The sequence below is a fragment of the Tamandua tetradactyla genome, chromosome 6, assembly GCF_023851605.1.
Source record: "Tamandua tetradactyla isolate mTamTet1 chromosome 6, mTamTet1.pri, whole genome shotgun sequence".
Classification (NCBI taxonomy): domain Eukaryota; kingdom Metazoa; phylum Chordata; class Mammalia; order Pilosa; family Myrmecophagidae; genus Tamandua; species Tamandua tetradactyla.
In genome coordinates, this window is record NC_135332.1 from 72,508,790 (window position 1) to 72,522,941 (window position 14,152).

Here is a 14,152-nt window from a genome sequence, read left to right on the forward strand (position 1 = left end):
TTGCGTGTACTTTATTTCTGTTTATTTACTTATTTTGGCTTGCAGCTCCTCTCAATGGGTAGATCCCTGGAAGCTTGAGCAACCATGGAGGCATGCTCCTGGGACCCTTTCTCTAGGAAAGAGCTCAGCCGCCCCAGGGCAGTGCCTAGGGAGTCCGTGGCCACCAACACATTCTTCCTGAACAGCCCTCAGCCAGCATCTGGGCACAGTGTGGGGCAAGGGCCTGGCCTGGGGATCTCAGGGGACACACAGGGGTCCTGCTGGCTTGGTTTATAAAGCTCTGTTTTAGTTCGTGAAAGCTGACGGAATGCAGTGTACCAGAAATGGGCTGGTTTTCACAGTGGGGACTCATCAACCTACGAGGTTACAGTTCTGAGGCCATGACAATGTCGGAGTCAAGGCATCAACAGGTGATGATTTTTCCCGAAGACTGGCCACCAGCCGTCTGGAACTCCTGCCACATGGCCAGGCCCAGCAACGTCCGCCTGCTGGTCACTCCTTTCACGCCCAGGCTTTGTTGCTTCCAGCTTCCGGCTTCCTCTGTGATTTCTGTCTTCTGTGTGTGTCCTCTCTCAGCTTCTCTGGGGCTTCTTTCTGTGTCTTTGTCTTTTAGCCTCTGATAAAGGGTTCCAATAAGGATTGACCCACCCTGCGTGAGCTGGGTCGCAGCTCAAGGTGGTGCCATCCTTGCCAGGGGTGAATCCAAGCTGGCTCCTTTGCTGCACCTTTAAAAAGCCGTTCATTGCTCTCCAGCCACAGCTCCCGGGTAGTGTGGTGTGCGCTTGGCCACGAGCCAGCTGCTGGGAAAACACCCAGTATCCTGTATCAGTGTGTCACGTACCTTCCAAACCCTGGATAGTGGTGTCAGCTGGGGCTCTAGGCAGGAAAGGCCAGTCCATGCCTGGGTCAAGTCCAGTCAAGTTTAACCTCTCCCCTTCCAACCTGCCAACGGCCCAACGTTCGCAACATGCCAGCCTTGGAGAATGGTGCCGTCGGGAGTCTGCAGTGGTCTCTGGTGCTGGCCGGCTGGACCTCGGGCCTCAGTGAGCTGGAGGCCTTGCCTTTAGTGTCTCCCTTGGTGCCCGCCTGCCGCCACGGCCGCTCCACCCAGGAGCCCATCATGCCCACCAGGGCTGGCGTGGACGGGCCGACTGCTCCCGTCCACTGGCTTTTGGCAGCTCTCCTGCAGAGGATGCTCCCTGCTGGGCCCTGGGGTGGGAAAAGGCCTTCCAGCTCCCTTCACCACACGAGGCTTGAGAATCCTTATCCTCCAGTCTCTGGTCCTTTCTTTGCCGGTCCCCGACCAACCAGCTGCCCCGTCACCACTGCCCGTGAGTCTCTGGGTGGTCTCACCTTCGGCTGCTTGGCTCTCTATGTGGACAGGGCTATCTGTTGTGTGCCCCTGATCCGGCTTGTGGTGGAGAGACTGTCTGTCTTTGGCTGGTGTCTATGAGCCATGCTCATTCCTTCTTGAACCGAGAGGCCGTCCCATTCACAGAGCAGGGTGGTGGTGTAAGTTGACACACTTTGGTTCATACTGGGTGCCATCGATTCACCTCACAGCATCTGTGACTCTGCAGTTACACCTCCCAGAATCTGCTCTAGAAAAAAATAAAAACAAACATGAACATGAGTGCTGGGAAGCAGGTCCAAGGATGCTTATTACAGCCTTGTTAGTAATTTTCCATTTTTGAGAGAAAAAAAGCAAGTGGCTGAGTGCTAGTACCTGAAGACCCCATTTGTATAAACACACCACTGAACAATTCTGTGATGTATGTGGGGAAGGATGTGCATTGAGCGCATAAAAGTGGTTACTCGTTGGGAGTTGCTGGTTGTAAGCACATCCATTTTGCTTTAATTTTTCAAAGAGCAACTGTGCTGGTTTGAAAGGATGTATATTCCTAGAAAATCCATGTTTTATTCCTAATCCCATTTTGTAAAGGCAGCCGTTTCTTCTAATCCCTATTCAGTATTGTATGTTTGAATTTGTAATTAGATCATCTCCCTGGAGATGTGATTCAATCAAGAGTGGTTGTTAAGCTGAATTAGGTGGAGAACCAAGACCATTCTAGGTGGGTCTTGATTAGTTTACTGGATCCTATAAAAGAGGAAACATTTTGGAGAATGTGGGAGATTCTGAGAGAGCAGAACGACGTAGCCACGAGAAGCAGAGTCCACCAGCCAGTGACCTTTGGAGATGAAGAAGGAAAATGCCTCCCGGGGAGCTTCATGAAATAGGAAGCCAGGAGAGAAAGCTAGCAGATGACGCCATGATCTCCATGTGCCCTTCCAGCTGAGAGAGAAGCCCTGGCTGTGTTCACCATGTGCCTTTCCAGATAAGAGAGAAACCCTGAACTTCATTGGCCTTCTTGAACCAAGGTATCCTTCCCTGGATGCCTTAGATTGGACATTTCTATAGACTTGTTTTAATTGGGACATTTTCTCGGCCTTAAAACTGTAAACTAGCCACTCATCAAATTCCCCTTTTTAAAAAGCCATTCCATTTCTGGTATTTTGCATTCCAGCAGCTAGCAAACTAGAACAGCGACAAATTCATGTATTACCTTGTTACTCTAAATTAGTAATTATAAAAGGAAGGTGTGGGGCGGGCCACAGTGGCTCAGCAGGCAAGAATGCTTGCCTGCCATGCCAGAGGACCCGGGTTCGATTCCCAGTGCCTGCCCATGTAAAAAAAAAAGGAAGGTGTGGCTAGCTGCCTCGGAAGTTTGGAATCTGGTGTCAGATGTGCAGGGCCGAGCCCCACATCGCACGCCTCCTCTGGACAAGCTCCCTGAGCCCGGATGGAGACGCCGACAGGGGTGGAGGAGACGTCACGTCCCCCTCGTCTGGGCTGCTGACAGCGTCCCACCAGCGGTGGGCATGGAAGGACTTCGCCGATGTACTAGCAACCCAGCCGCTGAGGTCTGAGGCAAGAAGGACACGTCAGTGCCTCAAAACTTCTGGCTGAGACAACAAATTCTGCTGCTCAGCAACCTGGGTTCTCTTTCTCCCAACCACGTGGCTGGATGACATTGCGTGAGTGCGGCCACGTAGCTGATGGGATGCGGGAAGCAGGTAAGCCACTTCCCAGCCTGGCCAGTAAAGACCTGTATGCTGTCACCTCTGAGCTCTGTCCGGTTTCTGGCTGGCTGTGGGGGAGATGCTCCCAGGGTCCTTTAGGAATCTCGAACTGGAAACGGCAAAGCTTCCATCAGCCGGAGCCCGGCATGTTACGCCAGCAAGAAGCAGACTCTGGGTGTTTTCAATCTCCTTGTCCCGGCAGCTGGTGGAACTCTGACCAATTCAGATCGTTATGCTATAGAACAGTGCCGTCCATTGAAATCCAATACATGCAGGCCACATATGTAATTTAAAATTTTCTAGTAACCATGTTTATACATATGGAATCTGGGGATAATGGGGACCAATTATATATATATATATGATTTAATCATTCTTATTATCTTAAAATCAGCCTATTTCCTTAATACCGTTTGTTTTCAATATAATTTATCGAGATGAAATAAGACTCGAACACTTTCTTTAGGTGCTTGGCCTCATTTATTTCGCTGCCTTTGTCCCATAAATGTGGGAGAGGAGAAAAGTGCTGGCGATCTCATCTGGCTTAGCAAAGACAATTCCTAAGTCTTTTTGTGTCATTGAGAAATGGGGGCTGTCAATTGAGATGTCACCCCTCAGAGAGCTCGTCATTCACTAGAACACCTGACCTAGGGATCGGGGACTAATCCACCGAACGGAAGAGCCACCTCGGAGGCCCAGCTCCCTGCTGGAAGGCCTTCTTAGTTAGCAGCAACACTGGGGACCATTGAGGATGGAGGGGCTCTCTGCGGGCGGGAGGGAGCCCCCTGTCCCCTCGGATTCCGTTGGTTGCCACTGAGGGCAAAAGAGGCAGGTCTGCAAAACTCAGCACTGGTGACACAGAGCAGAGAATCCGGGGTGCACAGTGCCCCTACCGGATGTAACTGGTGTCATTTGGGGTATGGGCTAGGGGCCCGGGGAGGCCTCGACATCTTACGGGTATTAGTTCTTTGATGACTGCATTCGTTGCAGATATGTTTTCTAGTTTGTCATTTGCCTTTTACTGTTATAATGTTATTTATTCACTTAGGCACTTATGTTTTACCAAAGGAGGTTTTTCTTTTTATAAGGCACAGTTTATGGATCCAGTGTTTAATTGGCACAACCCTGGTGGAAAGGAGCAGCTTGTGGCGGGGCAGCGGGGTGGGGGGCCCACCAGCCGCCCTTCAGGCCCTACAATGCTGTCCTGGGAGATGCCAGCAGGGCCCTGCCTGGGAGGGTGGCTCACAGGAGGCGGCCACCAGGACAACGGAGGAGAAGGGGTAGGGGGGCTGGTGGAGGAAATGTCCAGGTACGCTGAGGAAGCAGCGGGAAGCCTTGCCACCAAAGGGAAAGGGGTGGAAGCAGCCGAACTGCACCCTGCCCAGGGCAGTCCAGCAACCCGACGGCTCTGGGCGCCGCGCTCCACCCCCCACCCCCCTCCCCAGCCCACCCCGCTGTCTTTGCCGGCACCTAATTATTTTATCTGTCTGTGGGAACAGGTCGACTCCGAATGCTGTTGCTCCAGGCTGGCCGTGAGCCAAGCGGAAGTGGAATGATTTGAGAGCTGCCCAGCAATTCCCAACACAGATCAGTTTTTGTTTTTAACCACTGAGCTTTTAATCCCAGCTGCAGCAAGGGGCGAGGCAGCTGAACAACCCCCCCACCTTATCAGCCTTTTCACATAAACCCACATCTGAGTCGCTGAAGGCCCATGGGGAGGATGGGAGCTCATGCAGAGAATCCACCTGTTCTAGGGCCAGGAGGCTGAACCCACCAAATGTGTTGGCTGGGGACAGTGGGCTAGAAGTCACCCCTGGCACCAAGGTCAGGGTGGGATCTCCAGAGGGGTTTGCAGATGCCTAAGGGGGTGCCAGCCATTACACCATCTCCTTGATGCCCTCCTCTTCTATTCCTAGATGCATTTTTTGTTACCCTTTGTGCCAGTTTGAAAATACTATGTACCCCAGAAAAGTCACTGCTTTTAATCCTGATTCAATATTGTATGTAGACACTTTCAGTTAGGTTATCTACACAGAGATGTGGCATGCCCAGTTGTGGGTGTGAGCTTTTGATTAGGTGGAGATGTGACGTCACCCATTCTAGATAGGTCTTTATTAGTCTACTGGAATCCTTTAAAAGAGGAAACATTTTGGAGAGAACCAGAAATGACAGAGCTGACAGAGAGAGAGCCAACAGGATCTTCAAGGCAGAGCTGACACAGACACCGACACTTGGAAAACAGAGACATGGATGCTTGGAGATGCTTAGAGCACAGCAGATACTGGCATGAGATGCTAAGCAAGCCGGAACCTGGAGAGAGCCAAGGGAAGCCAAGAAATGAAAGCCAGCCCTGGAGAAGCAAAGTGCGGAACCCACACAGGCACAGAGGCTGAAAGCAGAGCCCAGGGGCAAGGGACCAACAGATGCCAGCCACGTGCCTACCCAGCTGACAGAGGTGTTCCTGACCCATCAGCCTTTCTTGAATTAATTTATCTTTACCTGGATGCCTTAGTTTGGACATTTTCATAGGCTTAGAACTGTAAAGTTGTAACTTATTAAATTCCCCTTATAAAAGCCCTTCCAGTTCTGATATATTACCTTTCAGCAGCTTGTACACTAAAACACTTCTATTTTAGTACTCTTTTAGTATATGAAATTGATTCTATTCATGATTTCTAGTAAGTTAGGCATTTTACTGCTGAAGAAACCAAGATTCTGAGAAGTGGTCTAGGGCCGATCAATTTTATCACTGAAAAGAACATTAAAAGTAAATTCTTTTGGCTCCCTAATCTGGATTTCTGAGACCCAGAGACAAAATGTTTTCCCAAGGCCATTCCACTCTGAGCCCAGAGCCAAGCCTAAAAGCCAACCTTCAATGTCATCAGAAACAAGGAAAGCCTGAGAAACTGTCACAGCCCAGGGGAGCCTTGGGAGACGTGATGGCCAAATGTCACGTGGGGTCCTGGGTGGAATTCTGGGACAGAAAGAGGACATTAGGAAAAAATGGAGGAAAACTGAATAGAGTATAGATTCTAGTTAATAACATAGCAATAGGTTCATTATTTGTGACAAATGTACCATGTAAATGTAAGATGCTAATAAGGGGAGAAATTAAGGGTGGAGCATATAGATATTGTCTTTACTATTTTTGCAATAATTCCGTCTAAAGTCTGAAACTTTTCTAAAGTAAAAAGCTTATAAAAACAAAAAGAAGACTGCAAATAAACAAAAAGAAGGCAGGTAACAAAGACATTTCAAACAAATAAAAGCTGGTCGACCTTGATGCCAGTAGATTTTCACTATAAGAAAGGTTAAAGGCAGTTCTTCAGACTGAGAAAAAGGATACTGCAGTGAAATTTGGATCCATACGATGGACTAAATAGTACCAGACATCATAAATATATGAGTAAATATAGAACTCCTTTTCCGGCTCATTTTTCTTATAAGATGTTTTTTAAAGGTAACTGGATACTGAAATTAAAAAAAAACCAATAGCATTGTATTGTGGAGTTTATAGTCTATGCAGAAGTGAATGTATGAAAGCAATGCCACGAAGGAGGGGCGGGGGAAATGAAGATGTCCTTTGTAAGGGTCTGACATTTATTCATGGGGTGGCATAATATTATTTGAGAATAGACTATACTATATTTCAGGTGCATATTGTAAATTCTGGAGCAACCACTGAAAAACAAGCCAACAAACTGAGGTATTGCTTATAAGCTGATCAAAATTTAAAACGTTTTGCTTTCTGAAATACATTTTTAAGAAAATCAAAAGGCAAGCCAGCAGGCTGACAAAGAAGTATCCAGAGTATAAAAAGATCTCCTCCTACAATTCATTAACAGGAAGGTCAACAAACTTTGAATAGACCACTAATGAGATGCCAAAACAGACACAATGTTGTTAGGTAATGGGAAATGCAACGAAAACCACCAGAATCCGCTACAAAATCAGAAGTGATAAAATGTACAAGGCTGATACCAGCCACCCTTGGCGAGGCTGTGGAGCCTCTCAAACCTGCATTCATCATTGGGGTGATGCGGAAAGATCCGTGGAAAACGTTTCGGCAGTTTCTCATAAAGTTAAAATACCCTTATCAAATGGCCCAGCAATTCCACTTGTGGGTCTTTTACCCAGTGGAGATGAAAACGCATGGCCTCACACGCACACAAAAAACCTGCACACAAACGCTCATAGTACCTTTATTGGTAACAGCAGAAAACTGGAAAACCACCCAGATACCCAACTGCAGGTGAGTGGATACGCTGGGCTCCAGCCATTCCTGGGAATAAAAGGGAGAAACTGCCGACACATGCAACAACTTGGATGAATCTCGAAAACATTTTGCTGAACGAAAGAGTGCAGACCCGAAACACTACCATCCGTATGATCCCATTTACATAAAATTCTAGAACAGGTTAAACTAACTTAGAGTGACAGAAATCAGAGCAGTGGCTGCCTGAGGCCAGATTGGGGAGATTCATTGGGAGAGGGCAGAAGAGAACTCTTTTGGGGTGCACTGGAGATCACCACTGGAGAGGGGGTTACACAGGCGTGTGCCCATCTTGGAACTTGGTCAACTGTACACCTGAAATGCATGCATCTTATCGAAAACAAGTGAAACATCAATACAGTCGATTAAAAAAAAACACCAAAAAGACAAGCCTGCACAGGCCAACTGAAATAAGCTGGTGGCTACTCCACCGTGGTGACCCTGGTCTAACCCCTAAGGAGGAAAAACCAAGTTCATAGCTGCCTGCTAATTTGCAAGCGTCACCTCCCCTTCCTGCCTCTTCCCAGCCCCCTTCCCACCAGCCTTAACAACAGGTTATTCTTCTCTACCCTGCCCACGAACTAGGAATCACAGCGCCTCCTACAGGGCCGCTGTCCTCATTACACTGAAAAGATCCTGTGCTTGGCTTTTCTTGTAAGAATTCAAGTTCTTAGCCCAAAGCTCTTGTTTGCATCGGTTCCCATCCCAAGGAGCGAAGGGCCCAGCCCAGCCCCCCAATCACACAAGGACAGATCATTGTGCCAGCCTGGGCCAGAGTTTCCCTGCTCCAGATGCTTTAGGAAGGAGGCTGTGGATCAGTGAGAAAGGAGAGAGGAGAGCATCAAGTCCCAGACTGAGACACCTAGGGAACAAACAGAGCCAAAAGGAAGTCACCATGGTAGCCGATGATTCTAGTGCTGGGGCAAGGGCTCCCTGGGCTGTCACCTGCTGTGGTCTGAAGGTCTGAAGCCCACAACTGTTTGATTCATTCAGGGCTGATGCAGGACATTTTTCACGCCCACTGTTTTCACCTGGGGAACATTCGACTCTGGGCTCAAAAGAGCACACCTTGAACCAAACATAGTCACATCCAGAAAACAACTGGGTCCACTAGCCAAACTCGGCCCCTACCGAGCTATACCCCAAAGCCCGTGCAGTGATTTATAGAGAACAATTTTACGGCCAATGTTCATTCATGTAGGCGAATCAGTGCACTCTTTCTGTAGGGAAAATTATAGCTGAACTTAAGACCTGAAGGCAGATTGTCAAGTAGATGAAATTGAAGCCAGAAACCACTCCCTCCCTTGCTTTGCACAGTTTGTATTTACTTGGCTCTGGAAAAAATGTGAGAGCTCTGTCAGCCCTGCTCTTTCCCACAAGTTCTGCTTTGAAATAACGAGTTCTGGAATACAGCGAGCTCGGGGGTCCAGGCCCAAGCAAGGTCACAGAGCTGCACAGTTTGGGACTGGGTAACCACGTGCCCCTGACAAAGCCCCCTTGTTCTCAGTGAGTCGCGTCTGCAGCTTTCCAGTGTGTCATGCTCCCTGCAAAGTGTGCTTCTCTGCTGGCCCTGGGACTGTGGCATGAGAGCATCTTTCCATGCCCTAAAACAGCTCTCCCATGAAAGAATATGAAAGCGAGATCCGGAAATGTTGGGATTACTAGCAAGGCTGAATCCTTTCTACAGACACTGGTGGTGACAATAAGAAGACGTAAGGAAATTTCCAATGAAACAACGTCCGTGGGACCTCAGAACTAGTCTATATCAGACTGTACGATGGATCGGGCAGGAGCTGGGTCAGCCCTGGGAATGAGCCTCCAAAACATGAGGACATCGCAGTCTGGTCTAAGTCAAGGCAAGACACCTTTGCAGAGAGTTGAAAGTGGCAGTGACAAGGACGGCGAGGCAGGGGGCTTGACTGGGGTGAGTCCAGGCCATGCCACTGACCAGGAGAAGAGAGACCACAGCAGGCTTTCCCCAAGGACATTGTCAGCATGGAGAAGACCTGCCTTCCTTCCCCAAGTTCAAGGCTGCAGAGTCCAGGTCTCCATGATTTTAGGGACAAGGACAGGGGATTCCACCCAAAACTTTCCATCACAACCTCTGGCTCCCTCTTTCCTTCCTTCCGGCACCCCACTGCCCAAACCACCTCCTTTAGCTGAATCTCACAAAGTGAACCACACCTGCCGTTATCCGTGAATTTTATTGTTTCCATCTTATTTTCTAATTATATGACACTGTACACTATGTTTACAGATTGTTTATACATTATTACCTTTAACCACTGTACGTAATATTTAAACCTACAATATCATTGCCTGCATCCTATGCAATGGCCGTTGGCAGTTCAGAGGGCCTGGAGAGTGGGGAATGGCTGGTTCCCCACCCGGCAATACAGGCTGGGCGCCTGGACCTGTGCTAGGTGCCAGTGACGCAGGCCGGGGCTGGAGACCGGGCACTGAGGCTGCGAGCAAAAGGCCAGGAGAAGCCAGTCCCGTAAAGGGGGAAAGGGGACGGGGGACGCTCCAGGAAAGGAACCCCACTAAGGACAGACCGCAGGGCAGAGGGAGCCGAGCGCGGGGGCGCGGGCAATGCAGCAGGAGGTGCCTCGGAGGAGGAGGCGGGTCCAGGGGCGGTGCGAATCCTGGAAACGTCACCGCGCGCTCCGGGCTGGGGCCGGGGGCACCGCGGGGACAAGCGGGCTGGGCGGGGCCGGGGGTGCGGGGACTCCGGGGCCCAGAGGTACGAGGATGCGGGATGGGCTACGGGCTCCCAGGGACGCAAACTCACGGGGTTGGAGGTGTCCGCGGGGGCGGGGGCCTTGGGGGGCGAGGCCCACGGGGTGCAGCCCGGTGTGCCCGCCGGCGCCGCGCCTGTCCCGGGACCGCCTCTTCTGCTGACCGCAAGTTTCGGTTTCGCCCGCCGGGCAGCGGGGGGCGCGGAAAGGAGGAGCCGGCGGGCGGGGGCAGCGCGCACCCAGAGGGCAGGAATTCCCCCACACACACCCCGCCCGGCCCTGGGCACGAGGGGCTTACCTGGGCTTTGCAGCCGGGGCCAGGGCAGACCCTGGTCAAATGCACACGGGTGGCCGAAGTAGGGGGCCAGTGACTGCTCCCCGAAATTCCCCCCTCCACCAGAATGTGAAGATTGAAAATTGCAGTTGCCAAAAGATGCTGGGATCTTTATTTCAGAGTAACAGTGCCACTGTCCTCCCAGCTTGGACTTGCCTTTGGGGGCAGGGCCCGGCACGGGGCACGGGGGCCTCCAGGCCAGAGTGGGCACCCCACTTGCAGGACCATACAATTGGGATCTTGGGGCTGCCAGCAGGGAAGGGACCCTGAGGGAGGCCAGGGGCAAGGCTGGTGGTGTCACGAAGGGCCCCTGCCTCCAGGCTCCAGTCCACCTCTCTGTTCTTTAGTGGTGTGTGGGGATGGGCCTTGAGTTTGGCACGTTCTGGGTTTGGGAGGAAGTGAAGTGAAAGATCCAGAAGCTGATGAATAGGGAGTGTTGGTGCAGGCAACAAGCAGTAAGATCCTTCCAGAGGAATTCCTGAGCTGTTTTCTGGCCTATGGAGGAAGTGGAGCTGTGGAGAGCAGACAGCACTGGGTGGAGAGAGTGGCTCCGGCTGTGGGGAGCCATGGAGGGTCTTTGAGGGAGGGAATGCCCAACCATGGTGGTGTTTGCTTCAGGGCCAGTGCGGAGGGGGGAGGAGGAAAGGAGGCAGAGCAGGGCCTGGCCAAGGGGGACCTGCTCACCCCCGTGCCCCGTGCCGGGCCCTGCCCCTAATGCGCACCACTCCTGGGGACCAAGTCAAGGTGGTAGACGGGGCACCTGTACCACGGAGATGGGAGGCGAGGGTGGGGGCAAGGAGACACCACCTGGAACCCCTCCCCATGGCATGATGCAGCCGGAGATGCTTTGAAGACCAGAGAGGCTGGTCAGTGCTGAGTCCCTTCTTGGATCTGAAGCCAGCAAGAAAAGGGCAAATGGGCCCCTGTGCCCTTGGAATTCTTAGCATGGGGGTTCACATCCTCGATCCTTGGGCAGGTCAGGGCCCGGCCGCCTATCTCCACTCCTTCAGTGGGCCCTCGAGGCCGGACCTCAAGGCCTTCACCTGGCTGTGACCTTGAACTTAGTTTGATGCCAAGGGGGATTTTAAGGGCCCAATGGGCAGTGAGAAGAGAACGGCCCTGCTCCAGGCACTTCAGCGCGGACCCATGTGCGGGCTCTGACTCAGCCAGCGGTGGCCTGTCAGTGGCGCTGGCTGTTCAGCTGTCCCTCTCTAACTCACCGACTCCTCCCCCAGTCTAGGAGACAGGTGCTCTGTGCCCGCTAACCAAGGACAGAGGTTGCGTGGTTGCCCCGGGCACCCGCCAGGCCCCCCTGGCACCTGTGTCCCCCAGCTTCCTCACTGCGGCCCATGACCGCTGCCTTAACTCGGGGTTGTGTTTGGTGCCAAGCCCCGGCCTGGAGCTCTCGGCCTCTGCCCGGCCGACCTCACACTCCCCGCGGGGACCGATCGGACCGAGAGTGGCGGCGGAGGCAGCAGGGAGGCGCGGGCCGGGTGGGGGCAGCAGAGAGGGCGCGGCGTGCGGAGCTGCGCGCGGGGCAGGCGGGATCCGGGCGGCCGCGGGGCTGGGTTTCCGTCCGAGCGGTGGGACTCTGGGAGCTGCAATTTCACTTTCTCAGAAAAGGAAACCGAAACAGGGTCGTGGTCACATGACAGGCCCGGTATATTTGTGGCCGCCCTGGGACTCAGGCTTCCAGAGCTGCCGGCGACAGTGGCTGGGAGGGCCCCTTCCCGGAGGTATGGTGTGTCCCTCGTGCGGACACATCTCCAAGGAGACGGCCCCCAAGTTCTGCAGTGAGTGTGGACACCACCTGCTTCCTGCGGTCCCTGCTCCGGGTGAGGCCAAACGGGGTCCAGGGCGGGGGGTTGTGAGGGAGCCATGTGGGGGGGCCACGGGGTGGGGGTGCAGCCAGCCGTGGACAAGGCAGCCATCTGGGCGTCTCCTTTCCCGGAAATGAAGAGTGGCCTTGCCGGTCACCTCCCAGGCATGGCTGCAGATGCAAGCAACATCTTCTGTGGCCGAAGAACTATTTTTAGAGGGACTTTCCTTAGGATGATTTTGTTGGCGAGCTTTGCCAGAGGCGCTGGGATACTGGAAAGGCGGCTGCTTTCTTAAAATAAAATTATTATTGCAGCTGCATTCCTAAGGGAGATGCTCAGGGGAGCCCTTGGCTCCTTAGGAATGAACTGAGGGAGCTTCTCAGAGGATTCTAGAGGATGCTTCATGGAAGGGGCTGCTGGGGGCAAGGACTTGGCCTGAGTTTGTGATGTAGCTGGGAGGGGACACGAAGGGGCAAGGGGTTGGCTTGGCCCATGACAGCACATCGGGTACGGGGACTCGGGTGGTGGAGTGGGGTGGGGGTGGGGCCAGGTGGACCCCACACCTGGACGTGGACAGGAGGCCATCTGTAGTCTGTCCTGGAGCCCCCTGTGTCCAGGCCCGCAAGCTATGGGTTTCCCTTCTGCCTGGTGCCCAGCGGCCCGGCCTGTTTTGGAGACCTCAGGCTCATGGCTTGGACACCACCCATTGCTTGGCAGCCACTTCCAGTGCCAAGAAGACCCGGCAGTCTCTGCTGGCAGGAGATGCCCCTCACGGGCCTCCCTGCCTGACCCCTGCCCTCTCTCACACTCAGCCCTGCGGCCTTGGGCCTTTGAAACAAGTCACAGCACATACCCAACCCCTTCCAGAGTCCTTCCCATTTCACGCAGAGTAAAAGCTGGAGTCCATATATTGTGGTCTTGTCCTCCGACCTCCCTTCCTGTCCCCTTTCCCAGAGCCCTCTGGCCTCCTTGCCCTTCCTGAGACAGATCAGGTATGCCCCGGTCACAGGGATTTTGCACCAGCTTTCCCCAGACAGGATGGAGAGCTTTGTCCCCTCAGCCATCTCCTTCCCCATGTGACCCATCCACCACCCCATTTACTGTCTTCCCAGGAAGGCTGAGCCCTGGGCCTGACCCTGGGGGCAGGGTGTCAGTGCATCACCCCGGAAACCCTCAGGGTTTGCAGTTTATCAGCTCGGCGGCCTCGACACACCTCGGGCTCTTTTGTGCAGGAATAGAAACTGAAACCAGCAGCTGGGGCCCCGCTAGAGCTGCAGAGAGAGAGGCACGTCCTTTGCCCAGGGCCCTGGTCTTGAGGCAGGTCGGCAGGACCATAGCAAATAAAGGGGTGAAAGGGGACTGGGCAGGGCTGCGTGGGGAGCCCCAGTCTGCTGGTGGAAGGCCGCCATGTGGGGGGTGCCTCGAGGGCCAGTGGGGTAGGGACGCCCTGGGAGCTTTAGCCAAATGTGAACTGACTGCCCCTCCCCACCCCAAGTCCCCGCTGACCCAGCCAGTGTTCCAGGGTCCCTGGGTAAGTCTCCCAGCTTGAGTGCTAAAAGGTTATATTTGGGGGAGTGAAGGTCAGGGTCATGTTCCTTTTAACTTTCTGCATTTGCCAAGTTTCCTTGAAGGTGTAAGTGTTTTTATAATGGAAAAAATATTATGAAGAGCCTGAGATTCTGGTAGGAGTTGGGAAAAGGGTCGGGGGCTGCTCTTGGGGAACTCAAGGCCTGGGGAGGGCAGGGGGGCTGACCTGGGGTAGTGCTGGAAATGCCTTTGGTGGGGTTTGGTGACTGCCTGGCCCGGATACCTGCCGGGGAAGGGCGAGTCCACCTCTGGGGGGTGGAGAGGGCAGGTCCTTGGGTTCAGCCCTGCCCATGGCATGGATGGGGTTAGGGTCCTGACA

At 53.1% G+C, this 14,152-nt stretch overlaps 1 protein-coding gene across 4 annotated transcripts in view; it reads left to right on the top strand.

Moving 5' to 3' along the window:
* Window positions 1-11,986: 11,986 nt before the first annotated feature.
* Window positions 11,987-14,152, top strand: part of RNF213 (ring finger protein 213) — a 130,158-nt gene continuing 127,992 nt past the window's right edge. For 3 of the 4 annotated variants that reach the window (XM_077166168.1, XM_077166170.1, XM_077166169.1), the window contains exon 1: window positions 11,987-12,261. In XM_077166168.1, the coding sequence (XP_077022283.1) occupies window positions 12,075-12,261 (187 nt within the window). In that variant the 5' untranslated portion in view covers window positions 11,987-12,074. The remainder of the gene's footprint in view (window positions 12,262-14,152) is intronic. The other variant, XM_077166171.1, reaches the window with a different exon arrangement.